The sequence below is a fragment of the Vidua macroura genome, chromosome 2 (assembly GCF_024509145.1).
Source record: "Vidua macroura isolate BioBank_ID:100142 chromosome 2, ASM2450914v1, whole genome shotgun sequence".
Taxonomy (NCBI): domain Eukaryota; kingdom Metazoa; phylum Chordata; class Aves; order Passeriformes; family Viduidae; genus Vidua; species Vidua macroura.
The window spans coordinates 49,806,916-49,827,894 of NC_071572.1; the positions used below are offsets into that span (position 1 = coordinate 49,806,916).

Genomic DNA, 20,979 nt, shown 5'->3' on the forward strand with positions numbered 1-20,979 from the left:
CTTACATCAGGCATTGCAGGCTCTGGGCCTCCTGGGAGTTTTGGAAGGCAAAAAAGAGAAATCATTAGATCCATATATAACTACTGCAAGACTTGTGTAACTGTGGCAAGTCTGAGCTTCAGACTAATTTTTTTCTTCCTTAGTGAGACATGCTTGCATTTGCCCTGCTGAACTTTCTCAAGGGTGGAATTTATTAGGTGCTTTCTAATGTGCACAATTGTTTCAAAGCTTTGCATGCTTACAAGTGCCATCAGCAATTGCTTGAATTAGCAGTATACCTTCCACTGTAGCAACACAAAGGTTCTTTACCTATACCTCCCCTATTATTATTGTTGTGAAACCCAACTGTTTAGCATGATCAATACCCCGAACACTGCACAAGGGTAAAGAAGCTATTCATCTACTGCCCTTGGCATGAATTAAGAGCAACTGACATCCACTGGCTACTTCTCTACCACAAACCCATGTATTTCTGTTCTCCAACTTTCCTTTTTTCATACTTCCAAAAACACACTTGAATTCAGTGAACTGGTCACCATTCACCACAAACCATTTGCTATTTGAGGCTACCACACTTGGCCTTGTCATTCTGTGACAAAATGATTATTAGAGAGAGATGTGTATTATGTTAATTTATTAAAAGTTGAGAAAACGGGGAGAAACACAAATTTAAATGTAATCATTTCTTAAGCACCATCACTATTTTTGTTTGTTGACAGTGTACTTGGTACTTAGGTGTCCATATTTCAGTTTTTTAAAAAAGAATAAAAGAAAAAGATTGCAACACTATTCTGAAGTATAACACATGAAGTGGAAAAAAGTTCATATTTAGGATACAAAAGACTCTAATGAGTCACAGGTTAGCATCTGTTCTATATATGCACAATTTTGTTCTCTCTGTCAGATTACAACAGCCACAGTGAAAATCAGGAAATCAGTTTAATCCATTACAATTGTGCCAGGAGATATTAAAGGGAAGCATAGACCTTTTTTGCTCCCCTCTTCTCTCACCCCTGTAAGCTTATGCTGAACTCCACAGGAATCTTCATGTAATTGCAAAGCTAAAGTGTCAAAAGTTTAAAATTAACGAGCTGTACTGAACATGCACTCTAGAAATACAATCATGTCCTCCCCCTCAAGCACAAGTGAAATACCTCAAATATTGTTATAAAAAATAATTAAAAGAAAAAACAAATTTCTGGCAGCCATAAAAGAAAAATCAAACAACAACAACAAATCCCCAACACCAACAAAATACCACCATATTGCAGATACAATATTGCAGATACAGCAGAAGTATTTAAAAGCAAACAGAACCATGAACACAGATATATGCTGTGGCACTTCACATATAGTTTCTGGCAAAAACCAGAAATCATCACCTCTAAAAGCAAAATCCTGGCCCCACTCAAATTATTGGCAAAACTCAACCAAGCTTCCAGCAGGCCAGAATTTCACTCTTTCAGGCTATAGCAAAACAGCAAGGCATACATAGCCCGAAGACAGTGTAAGACATACAACATTAGTGGAAGTATGTGAGCTGTGACATGCAAAATGCTGAAAAGCAACCTACAAAACCAAAATTGAGTGCCTCGTTCATTGCCTTTTTAAAAAATGCTAGCATATTGAATTCAAAATTTATATTGGTCTTCTTGGGATCTTGTGACATCACCACATAGTGGAAAGCCAGCAGATGCCTTTTTAACCAATTTATGCAAAATCACAGAGCTGCAACTCAAACTCAAATCCAGAGTTAAATACTTCATCAACAGCTCTGAGATCTTCTCTAAAACACTGCTGGAATATTCACCGTTATTCTTGTTTTGTAGGTAGTAGCAAACCTGAACAGAGAGTGCCACCCTTCTTACTTCTACCCAGTGGGGAAAAAAAAAAAAAAAAAAAAGTATGAACGACACAGAAAAGATTTAAACAGCTATAGATATAAGAGAACACGCAAAGACCCATTACCACAAAGGTAGACCCATGAATTGTAAGAATAACCTGATGACCCTGGGGAAAGAAGGGAAATTAATTATGTTGCTTCATTGTAACTGTAGAAACAACACTGAAGAGGTAGAGCACCCAGCACCAGACTTGTTAGGGAGAGTTTGCAGCAGGAACAATTTCATGGAAGTACATGAAATGTTAGCTCTTTGATTTACCTTGTTCAAAAAATTGTGACCGCCTTTTTAAGTTTTTCAAAGAAATAGGCTCAGATGCTATTTGAAAAATACAAAGAATACAAACAAGTCAATGAGGTGCCTCTTTTTTAAATTACTATAACCACTGGATAAGAAACTTCTGTTAAACCTCCCATACACTGCAACATCACTTCTGAAAAACAAAAAGGCCCTGAAACACAAAGGAAAACCTTAGGAGGTTACATCATACACTAATGAGGATTTCATTTCATCAGTATCAATGTCCAACTATAAAAAAAGAACAAGTGTCAAACTCGGACTCAGATTCTCCCTAATTTAACCATCCTTGACTGGGATTCCAAAATGGAATGAGGAGTCTAATGACCATTCAAGGCCACCAGAAAACATCTACAAATGGCGAGTGGTATCTTGGGGGAATTTTTCTATGAATTGCCATGTGTATTCAAGCTAAAATGAAATACAAAGCTCCTATTCAAGAATTATTATTCCATTAGGAAGTATACATACCTGGTTTCTCTCACTACTGTCAAATAAGGCTGTAACTGCTCATAGCCTCATGCAATTCTTATTCATATCAGTATCATCAATATTCTTCTCCAGGAATAAAAGTAAAGTAATAATAGTGAAAACAGCCACCAAACCCAAAACCTTACAACTGAAAGAGGCAGGAAAAAATAGCAAAAAGTTGAGTACCCTACACTCTTCCTGGGCAGTGAAATAAGTCAATACTCTTACTAACTCAGTCTCCATACAATGCAGTAGCAATTACAATAAATCGTGTGCCCTCTTCTCTTTCACCCCTACCACACATTAAATTTACAACCACTAATGAAGAGACGGGGGGCTTTGTCGCAGCTTTGTTGTCAGTTCTCAAACTGACAAACTGTGGAAGCAAGCTAAACCCAGTTTGGATGCAACACAATCTCTGTGATATCTGTCTGGCTTTTGGTTCATTAAGGTCTCACTTCACCCACTGTATAACGCTTCCAGTCATTACAGGTTTACTGTCTGCGCTTGGCGCAAACCACACAATTAGCAGATGAAAAGCAACAGTGGTTTACCTCTTTGTTCATTAGAGCCAGGGTCTCCTTGCATTCCATTTATCAATTTTGTTTCTGTATCCTGAAATATATAAATGAATAAACAAATAAATAAATAAATTTCTTAGGCTCATTAGATTTGTGGAAGTTTATCCAACTATGCATCTTTCCTATCAGAAACTATATGTCATGAAACACTTTATAATATTTTATAAAAGGATATTAAAAAATCAAAGACTTCCTCAGTGTAATTTATAATAAAGCTACTGTATGTATTTGAGGGAATCAATAACCAGCTGTGAACTGCTGCAGAAATAAAACACATTAGCTTGCAAGAAAATTCCAGAAGCCAAGACCTTCCCATTTCAGCTCCTTGGCAGGCAGGTTTTTAGTTATGAGTAATTTGAAAGCACATATGCACCTGTTCTTTGGGGCTGCAACTTCCCTTTAGGCTAATAATTCAGGTCAAAGTCTTCTCTGAAGAATAGACACTATATATAGTTTTAGTCAAAAGATAGTCTGCATGTGTTTTAATATTTATCATTCAGCAGTGTTCTCTCATGAATAGACAAGTAGCAAGTCTTTAAAACATCTTATTTACCTTAATACATACACAGCTACATCTCCATATTTCAGATGCAGATACTTGTATTGCGTAAGGAACAGAAGATTTACAAGTTCTTTTCTCCATCCTCCCACTATCAAGACATTACATTTTTTCTTCCTCCCCCCCATCTCCCATGAACCTTCAAAAATATACTCACAGAACTTTGAAGGCTGCTGGAGAAATCTCTTTTTGTGGATATGGTGGAAGCATTTGAAACTTTTTCTCCTGAAGTTGCATCAATCCATTTATTTTCAGATGTACCTATAATGTTGGTAGCCATACTGGTGAGATTGAGGATTTTATGCCTTACATGTGGCAGGGAAGGCAGGTCTTTGCCCCAGTCTTTTTGGTATGTGGAGGATCAAGAAATTAATATAGACAGTAACGTCAAAGAACAGAACAAGAGCTAGTGAAAACATTAAAATAATACAAAAACAGAAGAGGGAGACACACAAATCAGGTGGAATTTGTGAAGACAGGGAAAAAGGGCATTTATAGCAGACCGCCTTCCCCAAAAATTCAAGTGTTAGTCGTAAGCCAGATAAAAGTTTGCCAAAACAAAAGATGTTTTGCTGATATGTGCTACAGCAGCTGAACATTAGAGACGGATTAGCATTCATTGTAAACTATTTCATTAGTGTTAGTAAGGATTGAGAAAATGCTTCCAACTTTACTCACTCTAGATACAATGAGACTCATACATTATCCAGAGAAGGGTCATTTTCATGTCCATGCTCATCAGGAAGCACAGAGAGGGGGAAGAAAAGGCAGCCTAAACTAAACTGGCAAATTGATGAGGCAAAGACAAATAATGAACTTCTCACATATGCCATCCTTTCTCCCCTCTCTACTGAAAATTTAATGAATTAGTTTTTTGCCACTAATCTCACTCTTCAGTTGTATTACATCCTATAAAGTGATTTGTTTCTTGTCTCTTCCTAACCCCACTGTTTTTACCCCCGTTTGCTGGTAACTTATTTACCTAGCTTCCCACTAAAATAATGTTTTGTATTTATACTGTGAAAGTCACTGGTCACACTTCTAACACTGCAAAAATTCTTCTAGACCTTTGAAAGGGTTTCCTGATTAAAACCATGGCAAATCAAGACATGCTACAAGGCTGTCAAGCCAGGATGGAAACCTTCCCTACCCAGAATGGGTAGTACCATTCTGGAGAGATTACAGCACCACAACATTTGAGTCCCTGAAGAAAGGAACAAAAGATCCTCCTTCCCTGAAGAAAGGGAGCTGGTGATTGAGAGAGGGGGCCTTTAAAAATTAGTGATCAGACCCTCTTAATTCTTGTGGTATGGCAGGGAAGAAAATGTTAGATTCCTTTTTGTGCTGGTTGCACACTTTTTTACCTGTCCATCCTCTAAGAAACAGGCAGAGAACAAGAGTGAGGTCAGTAGTTCAATGTTTTGCAGATTTGCTTGTCAAGACATTTCTAATGCTCAAGCAGTTAAAAAAGCCAAGTTGTGTTAAAATGCAACAGACACGTTGGCAAACTACTTAGCTTAAATATGTATTACTGCTGTAAGGGCAATAAGGACTCTCGGCTGTCAGGTACAGCAGAGACAAAGCTTATTTGCCTTACAGAGCATACAGTATCTGCCTGACGAAACAACTCACCATTCTTTCCATATCGTCTGACATCCATCACCAGGTTTCCAGTTTCTAGTGCTCTGCTGATGGCTTCTTCCCACTGACTGTAGTCCATATGTGAAACCTTTGTGCCATTGACAGCAATGATCTCATCGTCTACATGCAGCTGACAAAGTGCTGCAGGGCTGCCTGCAGAAAACAGAAGAAAAATGTTATTATGTCTCCATTCATATTTTTTATTTTTATCTCAGCTGTGATTGGAAGAGAGTGGATTGGAGAATCATTCAAAGAAATGCTTAACAGTGGATATTTAGAAAGTCTTAGAAAAATTCACTACACTGTAACACAAGCTCAGTAAACTCAGTATCAAAGTAGCTTTTCAATTTAGAACTTAGGGAAACAATAAAGAAATCCATCTTCCGGATTTGTAAATCTTCAGATTATGGCTAGCCCATTTAATAAACAACCCCTGTGTTCAGTCTTCCCTTCACTAACTCACGTTTATAATCTGTGATAGTGAGAGAGAAGCAGCACCACAATGTCTATATCCAACAATTAGCTGAAATTCAGCCAAAGTTTGGGTGATCCTCTTATTTGTCAAAAAAAAAAAAAAAAAAAAAAAAAAAAAAAAAAAAAAAAAAACAAAAAACCCAAAACAAAAAAACACCAGCCTTCACTTTGTTAAGTCCAGTAGAAGCTGGCTTTCTCGTATTCTCATTTACATTTTCTGAGCTCTGCTGACAAGAGCATGCTGCTTTATTGCTTTGCTAGAATAGTTTGTTAGCTCTGAATTTCTTGGTAATTGGACTCAAGATATTGCTGGGTACTGTCCCACTAGACTTCTCTGGATTCCACTTATTTTATCTATTAAGAGTGAACTTTATGGCAAGTTGGACTTTAAATCTACTGATATTTTGCAAGACAAGCTGCACTTTATACTTTTTTCATCTGCTACACATTGGCAGGCAATCTCACTAGACTGAGAACAGAGTACATAGAAGACCAGTTCATGAACTTTTTCTCTATTTAATTCAGAAAATGGATGAGTTGAGAAACTCAGACTCTCCAAGCAAGATTTTACAGATTACATACAAATGGTTCTTCCATTAAGAATTATTCCCTTAGCAGAATAGAAAATAGAAAAGCCAAGTAACAATATAGTTAAGGACTGCACAATAAACCCTCATGTTAATAAAACAAATTTGAGAAGGAAGGAAGGATGGAAGCATTTTCCAAAGTAAGTAGTGAAATCCACACATCTTACTTAAAATATACCAAGAACAATGTCCTATTACATTATTACAAAAATGTGGACAAGTATGACAGAAAAATTTAGATACCATATGCTTCATCCTGAGCGTCTTTTGACTCATTAGTAAAATGCTGCTGTAAGTCTGGCTCATCCACTAAGGATTCAGATGGCTTCACACATGAGGAAGTTAAGAAATTAAGAAATGCTATGCTTCCTAGTACTGCACCAAATAATGATTCGCCATAGCTAAAAAGCTACACTAGCATCTCTGCTAGAAGAACATGGCTCCATATTATATCTTTCTGCATCATTCTTAAAATATGGACAAAAAACTTCATTTGCAGTTATCAGTACTAATTGCTTTTAAGCAGTATTATAGAAGAAAAGGTAGGGTTTTAATCTGGAGGAAGAAACATAGACAATAGTTTAACCAGAAAAAACATGCATCTCCAGGAGTCAGGAAGATGTTAAAGAATCATGGATTTTCAAGTCTGTTATGGAATGTACTACTAAGAATACTATTGAAAATATGAATACTGAAGTTACTAATTTCAACAAAACCATTTAACATTTGGAATCATGTCTGATATTTAGTTTAACCACATCCGGACAAAGCCTTATGCTCATGATACCGGGAAACCTTCAGGCTCCAGCAGAGTCATTAGAACTCAAAATTTCTGTCTTGAGTTGTGACAGAATAAGCCCCCAGTAATCAAAAAAAGGTTATGTTCATTTTATTAAAATGATTTGTCAGGGATGAGACTGGGCTCAGAGGTGTGAACAGTATACCTCGACTCAGTTTTAGGAAAGGAAGGGCGTTGAAGTTTGCACAGTTCTTCCTATACTATTAGTAGAAAGGCACATCCAGACCATATTCCCACCATATAGATGGAATGAACAACAGCAGTCTCTAGATCTGGACCTAAAATAGCCAAAACAACTTACACTACTCAATTTTTGGCCTGTAACTTTGCCAGCTCTTCCTCCACAGTTTCTGGACAAAATGGCTTCTCAGTAGTGCAAACCAGGGTGCCTACAGTGGGCTTCTGCTCTGATTCACATCCAGATAAGCCCACAGAAATTCAGGCACCAAAAGTTGTATGCTACCAGCTGTCTTTCTCTGTACAGCTCCTCCAAGACTATAAGAATTAACAATAACTTCTTTATATTCCTATAGAGGATTTAGTTTTCATTATATAACATATGTACTGCTTTTACATTTTTCATAGGTTTCCATGAAGGTAAAAGGTTTTTCTTTCTTACTAATGCCCAGTAAAAACAAAACTAACCAAATACTCATTTTCCATACGTTCTAAGTTATCTCTAACCTATCCCCATCTGTTGTTATTACAATAGATAAACACTATCTCAATGACAGAAAAAAAAATAAAACTTGAAGGATGTGGATGTCCTACATGACTGCAAGTGTTTGATCAGATATGCACTTCTATATCAACACAATCTCAAAAAAATATTGCAAAGGGAAAGTGAAAGGGAAGGACTGAAACAATAAAGATTATATGGCACTGGGGAAGTTGGCAGAACTAATGTCTAGATTAATGACTTGACTTTCTATTTAACTAATTGGCTTTCTATTTAACTATTTTTTAGTGTAAAGGTTGAAAACTCCTTTAAAAATGAGAACTGCCCTTTTTTATATGTAGTAAATGGGTTTCACTGTGTTACAAGCTTAACTCTTACTTAGGTTTTTGAGAACACTTATAAATTAACATTGCCTACCAAGTAGTTTTCTTGGCAGATTTTTTTAAGGAATAGCATATGTAGAATACAGAGTCATCTATAAGTAGTAAAAAATATACATGCTGGGTATCATCTCAAAAAATTAATACAGCTAGTTAGGAAGACAACACAATCAGAGAACGTCTTCCCAAAAGCTTTTTCTGGGCTCAAGAAAGAGAAAAAGGTGACTAGAACGGTTGGTTTGGATTTGGCAGCCTAAATCACACATGACCAACCTGGTTATCTTCAATAATTGACTAGATCTCTATGGATGGCAGAAGAGAGATGGTTACAATCCACCTTGTCTTTAACAAGACCATTGACATAATATTCCACAGTCTCCTGGTATCAAAAGTGGGATGGTATTGTCCACAGGGCAGAATGACCAGATGATGAAAAAGTGGCTGGGCTGTCAGGCTCTGTGGGAAGTGGTTAATGGCTCTTACTCAGCCTGTGGGCTGCTTATAAGCAGATCTCATCAGGATGTATCCAGGGACCTACCCTCATCTAATGTGTTCACCAATAAGCAGGAGAAGGAAGTAAAACACACCTTCATCAAGTTTTCAAACCTTGCCAAAAGTGAGAGGGTGGCCAATACACTGGAGGGCAGGGCTGCTCTTGAGAGCAGGAACCTGACACTCAACAAGGCCATGCAGGGTCCTGTTCCTGAAAAGGACTAATCTTTTTAGTGATGGTACAGGCTGGGCATTGACGGGCTGGGGGGGCCCTGGCAGTGGTGGGGCTGTATGAATACTAACATGACCAACAAATCAAGACAGGTGACCATTCAATTCACTCAGCATCTCTTATGCTACACGGACAATACTGTGTCCAGTTTTGGTGTTCCTCTGTAAGAACACCATCAATAAACTGGGGCAAGTTAAATAGGAAGGTGCTGGGATGGTTGAGGAAAGGCTGAAGAGTATGTATGGGCTTGTTCAGTCTGGAGAAGAGAGGCTGCAGGAGAACTTAATAGTAGCCCCCCTCCCAGTATGTACCAGGAGGTCCCTGTGAAGGAAAAGCCTGCTCTTTATTGAAATTTATGTCAGGAAAACACAGAACAGTGGCTATAAACCAGCACAAAGATCCATCTTACTGGATATGTAGGGAAAATTTTCTTGGAAAGGATAATGCTCAGAGAGGCTGTGCAGGTTCCATCTTCAGAGGGTCTCAAACCCCCATGGGTAAAAGCCCTAGGCCACTTGGCCTGAATTCCATCTTGAATTGTTGACATTTTTTGGAGCAGTGTATCACTCTAGGTGATCTTCCAAGCTGAATTATCCTATGACTTATCCTTAAAAATAGGAAATACAACATTTCCAAGTGCCTAGATGAAAGCATATATTACTCTTTCAATGGGTCATCCAACTCTTTCATCCTTAATTTCTTCAAAGGGAGCTACAGCTATTGAGTAAGGATACAAGATGAGACAGTTGTTAGAAGAAAAAAGTGCTGAACACAGGCTACAAATGAGAACACTGAGATACACTCCATTCTCAGTTCAGCCTATACTTTGTGCTCCTCCTTGTGAGAATGGTAATAAAGCATAACCAAGATAACAACCACAAGGCCTTCATCTTCTCCTTGGGACAGGAGCTTTGTGAATGACCAGCAGGAACATTTACTGCCCTCAGATTTCTCCTTTTCAGTAGGCAGTGCAAATGGACAGATCCCTGCCTCCAAGGAAGGAAATTAAACCCAAAGCCTAGCAGCCTGAAAAGCAAAGGGAAAGTTATTCTTTGGGCAAAGTGAATATTAGTATTTCCAGAATCACAGAATCAAACAGGTTGGAAGGAACCACAAGTGGTTCATCTGGTCCATCCTCCCTGCTCATGGAGGGTTATCCTAGAGCAAATCTAATTATGAAAATTACTCAGATATAGTGAAAAAAGGCCATTTCACTTATTGAATTTGAAAAAGAAAAGAAAACATCCAAGACTGCTCGTTAACTGTTGTTAAACAGTATTGTTTTCCTCTCTGGAAAGCATAATACAGGGCTAACTAAGTTAAAAGTTTCCAGTTATTTCTCCTTTCTCAGGATGATCTTGTGTTAGGTGGAAAGAAGGGCGCAATTCAATATTCCTCAAGTATTACTGGCAATGGGAAAGACCATCGTTTAGAAAACAAGCATATGTATTTGCTTAGGTTTTTGTTGTTTTGTTGCCTTTTTTTTTAAGAAAATCAAGCTCATTCTCTGCAGAAGACTATTAAAGGTTAGAAATAAACTTTATATATGTGTCATCTAAAGACAAAAATGTTTGCTTTCCCTCAGTATTAAAACAACTGAAAAAACTGCACTGGAAATCAATTTAGAAGTTGCAACTACTTAAGAATATGAGCTGACTCCAAAATTCAGCATGACTAAGAAAGGAGAAATTGAACAAAGAGTATTAACTCCTAATTTTCCTCTGCATGAGTTTACAAACCATGTGAAGTGAAATCTTTCAAACTTAGCTGAAAGAAACAGTCTGGATATTGGAAACCTGTATTTGCCCCTAAATACTGTTCTGCAAGAGGCTCCGTGAACAAATATTCATGTTTATACCCTCCTCGATTAGGAAAATGCATTTTGGTATTTCTGAATTCAACCTGTTTCAAGAGATGAGGATTCACAGAAATACATTAGCAAACTAAATAATGATTTTTCAGTTCCACACCTGATGTTTTAAAATGTTTGCAGCATTCTTAGCAGCAAATGCCTTAATTTAGAAGCCTCTGCAAACAAAACATAAGAACAAAAATTTTGTATATATATATATGTACATTTACCTTCTTCAACTGTCTGTACAATGACTCCTGAAGAACTCCAATTTGTTGTAAACCCAAAGCTGCGACTGTGGCCAGGTCTCTGGTTTATACTGATTCTCATTTCACTGTACTGTTCCTGAAAAATAAAACATGACACTACAGTATCTGGTATCACAGGAATCTAAATGAGGGAAAGATTATCCTCTAAATAAGTGAGGCTGCTCACAGTGTGCACTTTAATCATCTATTATTAGCATCACAGACAAAGGAAACAGTATTAAAGTCAGTTAACTAACTAATTTGCTTTTTCTTCCAACAGGTGTGTTTTCAGTTTACATTTATATTTTCTCTACACATATGTCTCACTCCACATTTCTGTTATTTTAAATGTTTTGGAACACAATGCTAAAAAATTTAAGAACTTGGAGGGAATTAAACCCCTAAATGATTCTTCGTGGACAGTCTTGTGAATTTGTCACATGTACTGCCTCCTCAGAGAGCATCAGAAACATGAAAAAGCTGGATAACCATAACCAATCTTTTTTTTTTTTTTGCATATCCTACGATAAGAATCATCAGTTTAGGCTCATGCTGCAACTAGGTTTACTTGGGTGCACAATCATCTTCTTGATTTTGTGTGAAATACTACCAGCTTGCTATGGATTTTATAACAGAAGCCTTAGATAATAAAAATAATCCCCAAATCAGCTAAATTCAGATATTTGATTTTAATGGACATTCAGGATGCTTACAAAATCTGAATCAAAATCTAACATCACCATTTTAAACAACAAGAATAACTGAATGGGAAAACATTTTGTAACACTTGCTTTCAATCCCATGCTATATTAGGAGCATGTGTTGCATACATTAACATTCTAAGGTGAGCTCATTAAAAACTACTAAAATACCCAAATGCATGCTACGCACTTCATCAGCATGACATTGACATCAATATAAAAGGGAAAAAAAAATTAGATTTTTCTGTCAAACAATGTTGAGATAGATATATTCCAGCAAAATGTGAATGGAAGGGTCCCTGCACATTCTTGCATGGAAGGGACCCTGCACGTGCATTAAATGTGCGCCTACATTTTAGTTCCCTAGCGACCCAGCCTTCCTGAAGAGTCGGATTCATTTTCCCTAACTTAAAATATTTAAAAGTCTAGAAACCTATGCCAATTCCTCCAAGCTCCTATGTTGTAAGATGTAATAAGCAGCTACAGTCAGCACTGCAGAAGCAGGTGCAGCCAGCTGGAGTCTCAGGGAGGTGCAGCCAGAGGTGGTTTCAGCAGCACCTGAGTACTGGATAGAGAAGAAAACTACATGGCACAGCATCACCCCAAGGTATCGCCTCATGCTACAGGAATGTTCCTGGGAAAACACTCCTCGTTACAGTCCAGGGTAGAAATTAATTCTTTTCTTCACAACACAGCTACTGGCTTGCAAATGCTCCCATACAACCCAAGTCCTTAGGTGAGTATATTAGAAGTGAATCTACTAAACAGGTTAGCACACTGGGCTAGAGAACATACAAACCTTTAGAGTTTGAGTGTGTTCCTGGAAGTTACTAAAGGTCTTAATTTTTTTTTTTCCCAACGTGACTCTTCAGATCTATCTCTTGTCAGAGAAGTAATGGGACTTTGTACTCTGAACTTTAACATTTCTATAGGTCATCTCTAAAACAGTGCTCCAGACCTGGAGTTATGGCCCTGATGACTAGTGAGCTATATCAATCTCTCTGGCAATGATTTACAAACACATAAACTGGAACTTGCATTCCTTAACTTGGAGCTTGTTAACTTACATAATATGACCAAGGATTTTTTTTTTTTTTTACCTTTTTAAAATATTTTTAAAATACCCCCATATTATTCACTTGTAGGGAGAAAAATTTATAGCCTTTTAACTGACAGGACAAAAACAAATGGACCTAGTACATGCTATTCTCATTTGCCTTGCTTGAACAGATACTAAGAACTCATATTGAATCTGTCAGTTTTCACTGATTAAAACAGAAATTCCTCTGCCTGTTTTTGCTAGAACACAGGGAAAAAAAAAAAAGATCATGATCTCTTTGCTTATACAGCAATCAGTTTCAAAAAATTATGATAAATTCATTACAATGGCCAAGAGGCAATCAAGGGTACTAAACTGCAATGTATTTCTTTTCCACAAGTAATTAGGAAGAAGAATGTTTGGAAGCTAATGAATTTCTAAAAAGATAGTATGGGAAGTGATTTCATAAATCAGCATCCAAGGTCTTACGACCTTCACCCAAGCAACTGGCACAATTAAGTTTTACAGCAGGATCAGGAAAGCAAATCTGTCAAGGGTTATGAATTGAATAATCAGATAGTACAGAAAGGTATCAAAAATTAAAGCTATTGTTGGTGAAACATGCAATCAATTGGAGGAAACAGCACTTAAGATACATATTTCAAAAAGAACACTGAAAGACCCAGCCCCTTGTCCAATAAGCACATGCACAGAGAGACATGCACAAAATTAACATGAACATTAATTCGATTCTAGTAAATAGCTAAAAAAAAAAGTCCAAATCACAACAGATGGAAAAAAGGATAAAAGGATAGTGATACTGATGTTTATGGCCAGCCTTTGAAAAGCTGATCTTTATTTTCCACCACCAGTTTAAAAGTGCAAATGAATGCTACAGCAGCTCAGATAATTCATCTGTCACACCTGATTATATAGACAGTGTGCTCATTTGGAGAATAGTAAAAAAACTTTGCAAGCATTAAACATATGTAGAATAACTATTCTGAATTGGAATGATAAATAAAATTAGGCACAGGACAAAATGGATAGGGAAAAATTCAGCAAAAGAATAATTTTTTTCTTCCCCAAATACTCTCTTTCCCCTAAATTAAATCAAAGGAAATTGCAAGTCTCTGAGATGCCCTCTTACTACCAGAAAAATACTTGCATTAGATGTACTTTTAGTTATTTTCTCTTTTATTCTGCTGTGGCATTCAGTTACACCAAATGATCACATTATTTCCACACTTACCATAGATTTTGAATCCTTAGGCTCTGTCAGATTCGCAATTTCTGCAGAAGATGCAAGTGAAAGAGAATCAGGAGGAATGCCATACACTGGCCTAGGGATACTACTTCCAGCTTCTTGGTCTTGGGACTTTAAAGGTAAAGCCAAATTAGGAGGAGGTGTTGACTGAACACCTTTTTCCTCCTCTTCCTCCTCACCTCTGCTTCTGAATGCACCAGTGGAGAGAGGGTGTGCAGAGTCTGGTTGTGAAAAGGAAATGCTGGTGAACAAAGTTTGAGTTCTTTTAGCTTTTTCTACTTCTCCATTGTATTTCTGAGCATCATCCATCTAGGACAAAAATGACAGCTTGGTAAATAAGTGCTTTAAAAAAGAAAACCTTGAATCTTTCAGTGATTTTTATGTTTAACAAAACCATCTCCCCCCTTTGAAGAAATTTCTGGTTCCTGTACCCATTGTTAACTACCTACTTAGAATTTTTTTGTTTTCTCTTGAAATACTTGCAGAACAAACAGTCCAGACTTCTTAAGATAAACTTGTTAAAGTCATCTGCCTAGAATTATTTACATTCTTACCACTTTTTAAATTGAAACAAATAAGGATTTAGGAGAAAACTATGAAAATTATCATAGTAATGGGGCAGGGGGGAATCAGTTTCATTGTTTCGGTGCTTTAGAGTGTAGATAAAATTTAGCCTAGCATAAAATTTCAACAAAGTCAGCAGAGCAGAGGAAACTTTTATCACCTGAAAAATTTATCTTTAACACTTAATTATGTTAACCTGGCTCCAGATAATTACCTCCAACAATAGTTTTTTGATAAAGCACACAAGGAGACTTACCACAAGTAATAAAAAGAATATGCTACTAAATATAGTTACCGGTTTTAATTCTAGAAGTGTGTTTAAGTACAGAAACACAAGTAAACATGAAAAGCCACAACAGAACTGCCTGCTCTAGTAACACAGACTTCATCACACAGGAGGCACTTATTTAAATAAAACCAAAACATTAAAACTACTGTTCCCCCAGCTATTAAAGACTCCAAATTTACAAACTTCAGGAATGAAGCGGAATTTTACCGTGAACGACCGTGGAAGTGATGAGATTCCTCTTGAGTGGACACCAAAAGGTCTTGGTGTAACCACAGATGTTAACCTGGAGGTATCAGTTTTCTGGTAAGTTCTCGGGAGAGAAGCTGAAACCTGAGCTGACCCAGTTTGAGCATTCACTGAGTAACGAGTGGACAAAAGAGCCGGGCTCTGCTCTCGCTCCAGGCCCTCTGGAGGCGCAGGAGCTTCTTGAGCAGCCGAGCTCTCCGGCAGGTTGTCCTTGGGCGGCTGTGTGGTGTACACGCTTTTACTGTCCTTAGTGCTGTAGGAAGTATCTTCTTCCAAATGGTAATCTTTTGCTGCTGTGGAAGGTGCTTTTTCTTCACTGAACACATCATCGTTCAGTGAATACACCCAGCTGTGTTCCTGTTTCTGCTGCTCATAGGAGTCCTGATCTCTCTCTCCCCTATGGGAATAGAGCTTGTTAAAATACCAAAGTGACCCAACAAACAGGCAGGCCTAAAGTCTTTCAACCAGTAAATGCTTAAGGCAGAGCATATGCCAAATAATACATCTACAGTAAATGAAAATTAATAGCATCATTTAAATATATTAGTATTTTCATATATTTTTAATCTATCTTCTTCCACCTCCTGCCCAGTTCAGCACTCTCATAGCACTCAGACATCCTACTATCACATTATCAGGCTGCCACCATGACAGAAATCTTTGCCAAGAAAATGATATAACTACACATAGCTGTAAATGATACAGACACTCATTCAAGTTACACATCCTCAGAAATCCAGATTTATTTAAGAAAGAACAGGAATAAGATAGTCCCATAACACTGCCTGAACTGTATAATGGTGCTCAATGTTTCTGAAATGCAATGCTGAATTTTAGATACCTACATAAGACAGTGCCCTGAAATTCAGCTAAGTATTATCTTTTTGCAATTCATTCCTTTGTCATAAATGAACAACCACTACAAGGACAATCTTTAAAACATCAGTTATAGGATTCTTATTGATGCTGAACATTCAATACAAATAGCATCCATACTTTTTTTCAAGCAACTAATTTTCGTCCTCACAAATAACCAAAAAATTTTAAAAATCCAAAATATTAGACTTAGGTTTTTTTTTTTTTATTAATACATGTGATGTGCATGTTACCTTCAGCTCAGTCATATGTGCATTTGAAATAAATAAATAGATAAATAAATAAGACTGTTACCACTAGAGATGGTACTGTGCAGTTTACACTTTTTACTCTTTAGAAAGTATATACCAAGAGGAAAGATTAGGGATGAAGGGAAAATCAAGTAAAAGCTACAGCTCTGTGACATACATTAAAATTCTAGCTGCAGTTTTCCACAGTGGCTAAAAAAATAGCAAATGCAGTGGTGGTAGAAGGAAGATAAATAATTAACTTTATCCATGAGTAAAAAAGGCAGCTATCCAGTGCAGTGCTATTGTTTTAACTAATTTAAAGAGAATGCAAATGTTGATTTCTCAATATTTTTATTTATGGATAGCAGAGTAAAATATCATTTATAGAGAGAACTGTTTAACATTCTGTGCAAACAGCACATTAGAAAACCATATTCAGCCCTTCAATTGCCTAGATTTCTACATTTTATTTTGCAACTAAAATTGTCAAGTTCTCTGCAGAATCAACTGCAACTTGTTGGTAAAAGTGGCTCAAAAATTGAAAGGAATAATAATAATGCTCAGACTTATGTTCTTAAACATAATACTCCCATTACCTCTCCTGCTGCATTTCTTTCAGTGACTTGGTACTCCTTCCAGACACCTCAGAGGCTCTCCTTTCAATTTCTTCTCTCTCTTCCTTTTTCTTTTGCAATTCTGAAGTGTAACTCTTTCTACGACTCTTCCATTTCGCTAGATCCTGTTTAGAATAACATGAATGCATATGATCAGATTTTCTCAAGGCCTCATAGACTTACAGAGGCATAAATAGCATGTAATGGGGATGCCATTACATGCTATTTATTGGCCTGACTTTATTTGAACGTCTGCATCACAGCCACATTTTCACATACCTTTCCCCTAAATGATAACGAGGTAGTCATGTTCTAGTTAGGGTTGCAGGCTCACTGCCTCTTTAAGTTAACAATTGTAATTACTGGACTATATGCTATTTGGCCCATTTTTTCTCCCCTTAACATTTTCAGTTTTATTCTAAAATATTTCACCCAATCACACATGATTGAAAATTAATGCAAATGCCCTCTGTATTTCTTTGTTGAGGGCTTTAGAATTTGGGATATAATTATTTTTCCAAATCACTACTATGTTAGACTGATACACTAGCTTGAGAATAAATATGCCTTAAATTCTAAATTGAAAACAGATATTTCTGTAGTTTCTTCATTTCTGTAAAACCACAATGTGAACTGGCAATACTGTCCATGAAATACCAGGGCTGAGATGCATTAAACAAACAACTTTGAACTTCTTGCTTTGTTCTTAATTTCAGCTTGTTGATACTCATTGTCCAGCAGAGACCTTAATAAATTGAGAAGTCTTAGATATGCTTATGATGTTGTACAAAGCTACCATACAGTTTATAAGCTGGATTTAAGACAGTATTATTAGGGGATAGGAGCCTCAAGAATTTGCACATGGAAGTATTATTTATTCCCCTTTCTCCCAGAGGATCAAATACTCAGACATTCCAATCATTTCTCCAAAAAAAGTATTCAAAACTTGCAGATAACACAAAAAACTATGCCCTAACTTCTCTTTATGTCCACAGAAATCAAGCCTGAAGGCTTTATTACAATACATACAAGTCTTATCCTGAAGCATTAATCAGAAACTTAGGAGGAGATATAAAATAATTTCAGTTCTGCCTTAAACAGACATCCCCAAAAACTCTAGTAGCTGCATGAGATGAATTGTTTTAGAAGACAGCCCCATGAATTGCTGCACATATGCCGAAGCTTTTTTACTACAGACACTGAAGGCAGGTGACATCCAGCTCCTTCAAGCAGGATGCACAAGGAGAGGTGAAAAGGAGTCCTTACTTCTTGCCACTTTAGATCTTGTTCTTGTAACTGCTCTTTTATCTTCTGCAGCTCTTCATAACGGATCTTGCGCAGTGTCTGCAGCTCCTCTGCACTGACATCATTCAAAGATTTACTCCTAGAAAGAGAAAAGAGAACTCAGCTTTATAACATCCTAGCCCTCATTTACATGAGTGAAACCTTCAGAGAGAAAGATTTATATTAGTACAACTGAATGCTCATAAGTGTTATTTTGAATGGAGCAGGAAACACATGGGCAGCTGATGGAAAAGACTGGGATGTGCTATAGTGTCAACACGCAAGTCATTAGTTGGGTATTTGAGCAAATACAATCAGGTTAAGGGAATAAGCAGCTCTGTACATCTCCATGCTGATCATTCACATTGAGCTCCTCATAGAACTGCTACTTCTGTTTTAACTTGATATTATCTTTATTGATCTTGTTTCTTTCTTTGACCCAAAAGGCATCCCCTATTCCCAAATCCAAATTCCTTCCCTTGGACTTCTCTCCTGTAACAACCCCCATATCACCTCCTGTTCTTTCCTTCCTTCCAAATCAGTTATTGATGCAAATTCACAAAACATTAAGAGTCACACACAGGCAAATGCTTGGTTCATGGATGTCACAGGCCCCACTAGCATAATCTGATCCTCCCCAAGCCTCTGAGATGCTTTCCATTAAAGTTGGGATAACTAATGCAGCCATCTTCCTGCTAACTTCTTCAACATGGCTACAGTTTCCCCCAGGAACTCCTACTTGCTAGTTCCCTTTAACCTAAATTCCTCAAAGCTCACCTTTCATGCTCTCTCCCACCACATGCTATTTTTGCCTTTATTCTTTCACACCACAGTGATAAACATAACAGGACATTTAGTTTTGACATAGGACAAGGCTCCTGATGAGATTTGATCACAAGCCTCTGAGACAGTAAGCAAAATGCAGGTGTTTCATCATAAGGTTCAATGGTGTAATGCAAAGGGAAAGCTAGGTTTCTAGTAGGGCTTGGGTGGTTGGGTTTTTTTGGTTTTTTTTTTTTGTTTTGTTTTGTTTCTTAGTATTCAAAAATACCTTTGCTTTTGTTTATCCAAAGTATGAGCTATATAGAGAATAGAGGGATGTAATTAAGTTCCAGCAGGACTTGAAAATGTGGCACTTCTCTGATACAATGGAAAAATCAGATTAAAATCAAAACAGATTCAGCACAGAGACTTGCTCTAATCTGTTACATTCCAAGCGATCTCTAAACTAACAAATCAGACTCTCACTTCCTCCCAAGTGGCTGAACTCACTTTCACTGGTAACATAAGACTGGCCTCTGGCCTCTAGAAATTAAGGCTTGGGCATTAACTCATTGTATCTGTTCACTTATCTATTTTCTGAATAGAAAATAGAGAAGAGTGCCAAATTCAACAAAAATCACCTGGTCGCTATTGCAGAAACTATTTTGTCGTACAGTTCTTTTCCTCATTTTTTTACACTTAACTTGTATCACACGTCGAACTGTTTTAGGATAACCAAATACTATGTAAAGATGTATCAAATTTGTTCCAGATGAGTTCAAGAAAACTTACATAACTACAATTTCCACTTCTTTCTCTTGATTTACTATATCTGCCTGCAACAAAACAGGAAAACCTTGACCTAAAGCAAATATAACCTAAGAAAAGGTATACTCATATCATGGAACTGGATCTTAGTTTTAATTTCAGTCTAAACTGAAAAACCTAACTAGTGACTTGAGTCATCTGAGTCTCCCTCTCCTAACACCTAACTTCTTCTGAAACATTTCACACTTCTGGAAGTGTTTAGTCATTTACCAGGTTTGCCTCAGGGTAAAAATAGGGAAGCAAATAAATAAATTTTAAAAAATTTTGAAAAAATCATTAGAACACCACACATTCCCAAATACTTAAGATGCCATCACTCAATAAGTGGAAAAATTATTTCTCTTTGAGTCTCAGTTCATCATAAACAACATCTAAGTTCCCATGATACAAATCTGTAAGTTTACCACTGAGCATTCAATAACCTGGAAGACATAAAATAACCCCAGTCCATTCACCAATCCCATGATAAATACCACTGCTGTTAGTTATTTTCAGATTCTAGCTGTACAGCCTTCAAAATAAAATATTAACAAATATTCCTTTGCACTTTTTGAATGTTTTAAAACCTAATTTAAATACAGAACAACATTTTTTTAACTTCAGCAGGAAATAAAACATTAGAGCTGATTTTCAAAGTGCCTGATAACCATAACTTGAATACACGAGACAGCAGAGAGAACTTTTGCCATATACATAGCTTTTATCTCACATTCATTACATAAATTGCCAAGAACAGAACAACAAAGCATCATGCACAAGTTTTCAGCATGAGTCTTCAGCTACTGTGCATGCATAAAGATGAAAAGAAGCCAAAAAATAGCATTACGATCTTTCAAGCTTTTATAAAACTTACCCTTGCTCATCAGAAAGCTTTTGAAACAGTCTGAGAAATCAGAAACCAAAAAAGAAAAGATTCAGTGTCTTTATATTGATAACAACATTAACACCATTAGTAGACCAGCACTCTCACTAAGTGATGGGGAAACTGAAAGCTTGGGAACCAGCCAGCATGGAAAAGCACATCAGGAATTGGACACCAGTCAAAAAACACACCAGGACTTGCATGATGGGCAAAGTTGGGCAGAA

At 37.0% G+C, this 20,979-nt stretch overlaps 1 protein-coding gene across 4 annotated transcripts in view; it reads right to left on the reverse strand.

Annotated features, from left to right (window-relative positions):
• The window catches only part of LMO7 (LIM domain 7), a 131,997-nt gene that overhangs the window by 17,103 nt on the left and 93,915 nt on the right, over window positions 1–20,979 (reverse strand). For 2 of the 4 annotated variants that reach the window (XM_053971007.1, XM_053971008.1), the window contains 11 exons: window positions 20,747–20,776; window positions 18,286–18,403; window positions 17,002–17,144; window positions 15,261–15,696; window positions 14,186–14,509; window positions 11,176–11,290; window positions 5,442–5,603; window positions 3,967–4,070; window positions 3,224–3,284; window positions 2,163–2,219; window positions 6–31 (listed from right to left, as the gene is read on the reverse strand). In XM_053971007.1, the coding sequence (XP_053826982.1) occupies window positions 6–31; window positions 2,163–2,219; window positions 3,224–3,284; window positions 3,967–4,070; window positions 5,442–5,603; window positions 11,176–11,290; window positions 14,186–14,509; window positions 15,261–15,696; window positions 17,002–17,144; window positions 18,286–18,403; window positions 20,747–20,776 (1,576 nt within the window). Of the gene's footprint in view, window positions 1–5; window positions 32–2,162; window positions 2,220–3,223; window positions 3,285–3,966; window positions 4,152–5,441; window positions 5,604–11,175; window positions 11,291–14,185; window positions 14,510–15,260; window positions 15,697–17,001; window positions 17,145–18,285; window positions 18,404–20,746; window positions 20,777–20,979 lie in introns of all 4 variants that reach the window. The other 2 variants (XM_053971005.1, XM_053971006.1) reach the window with 2 other exon arrangements.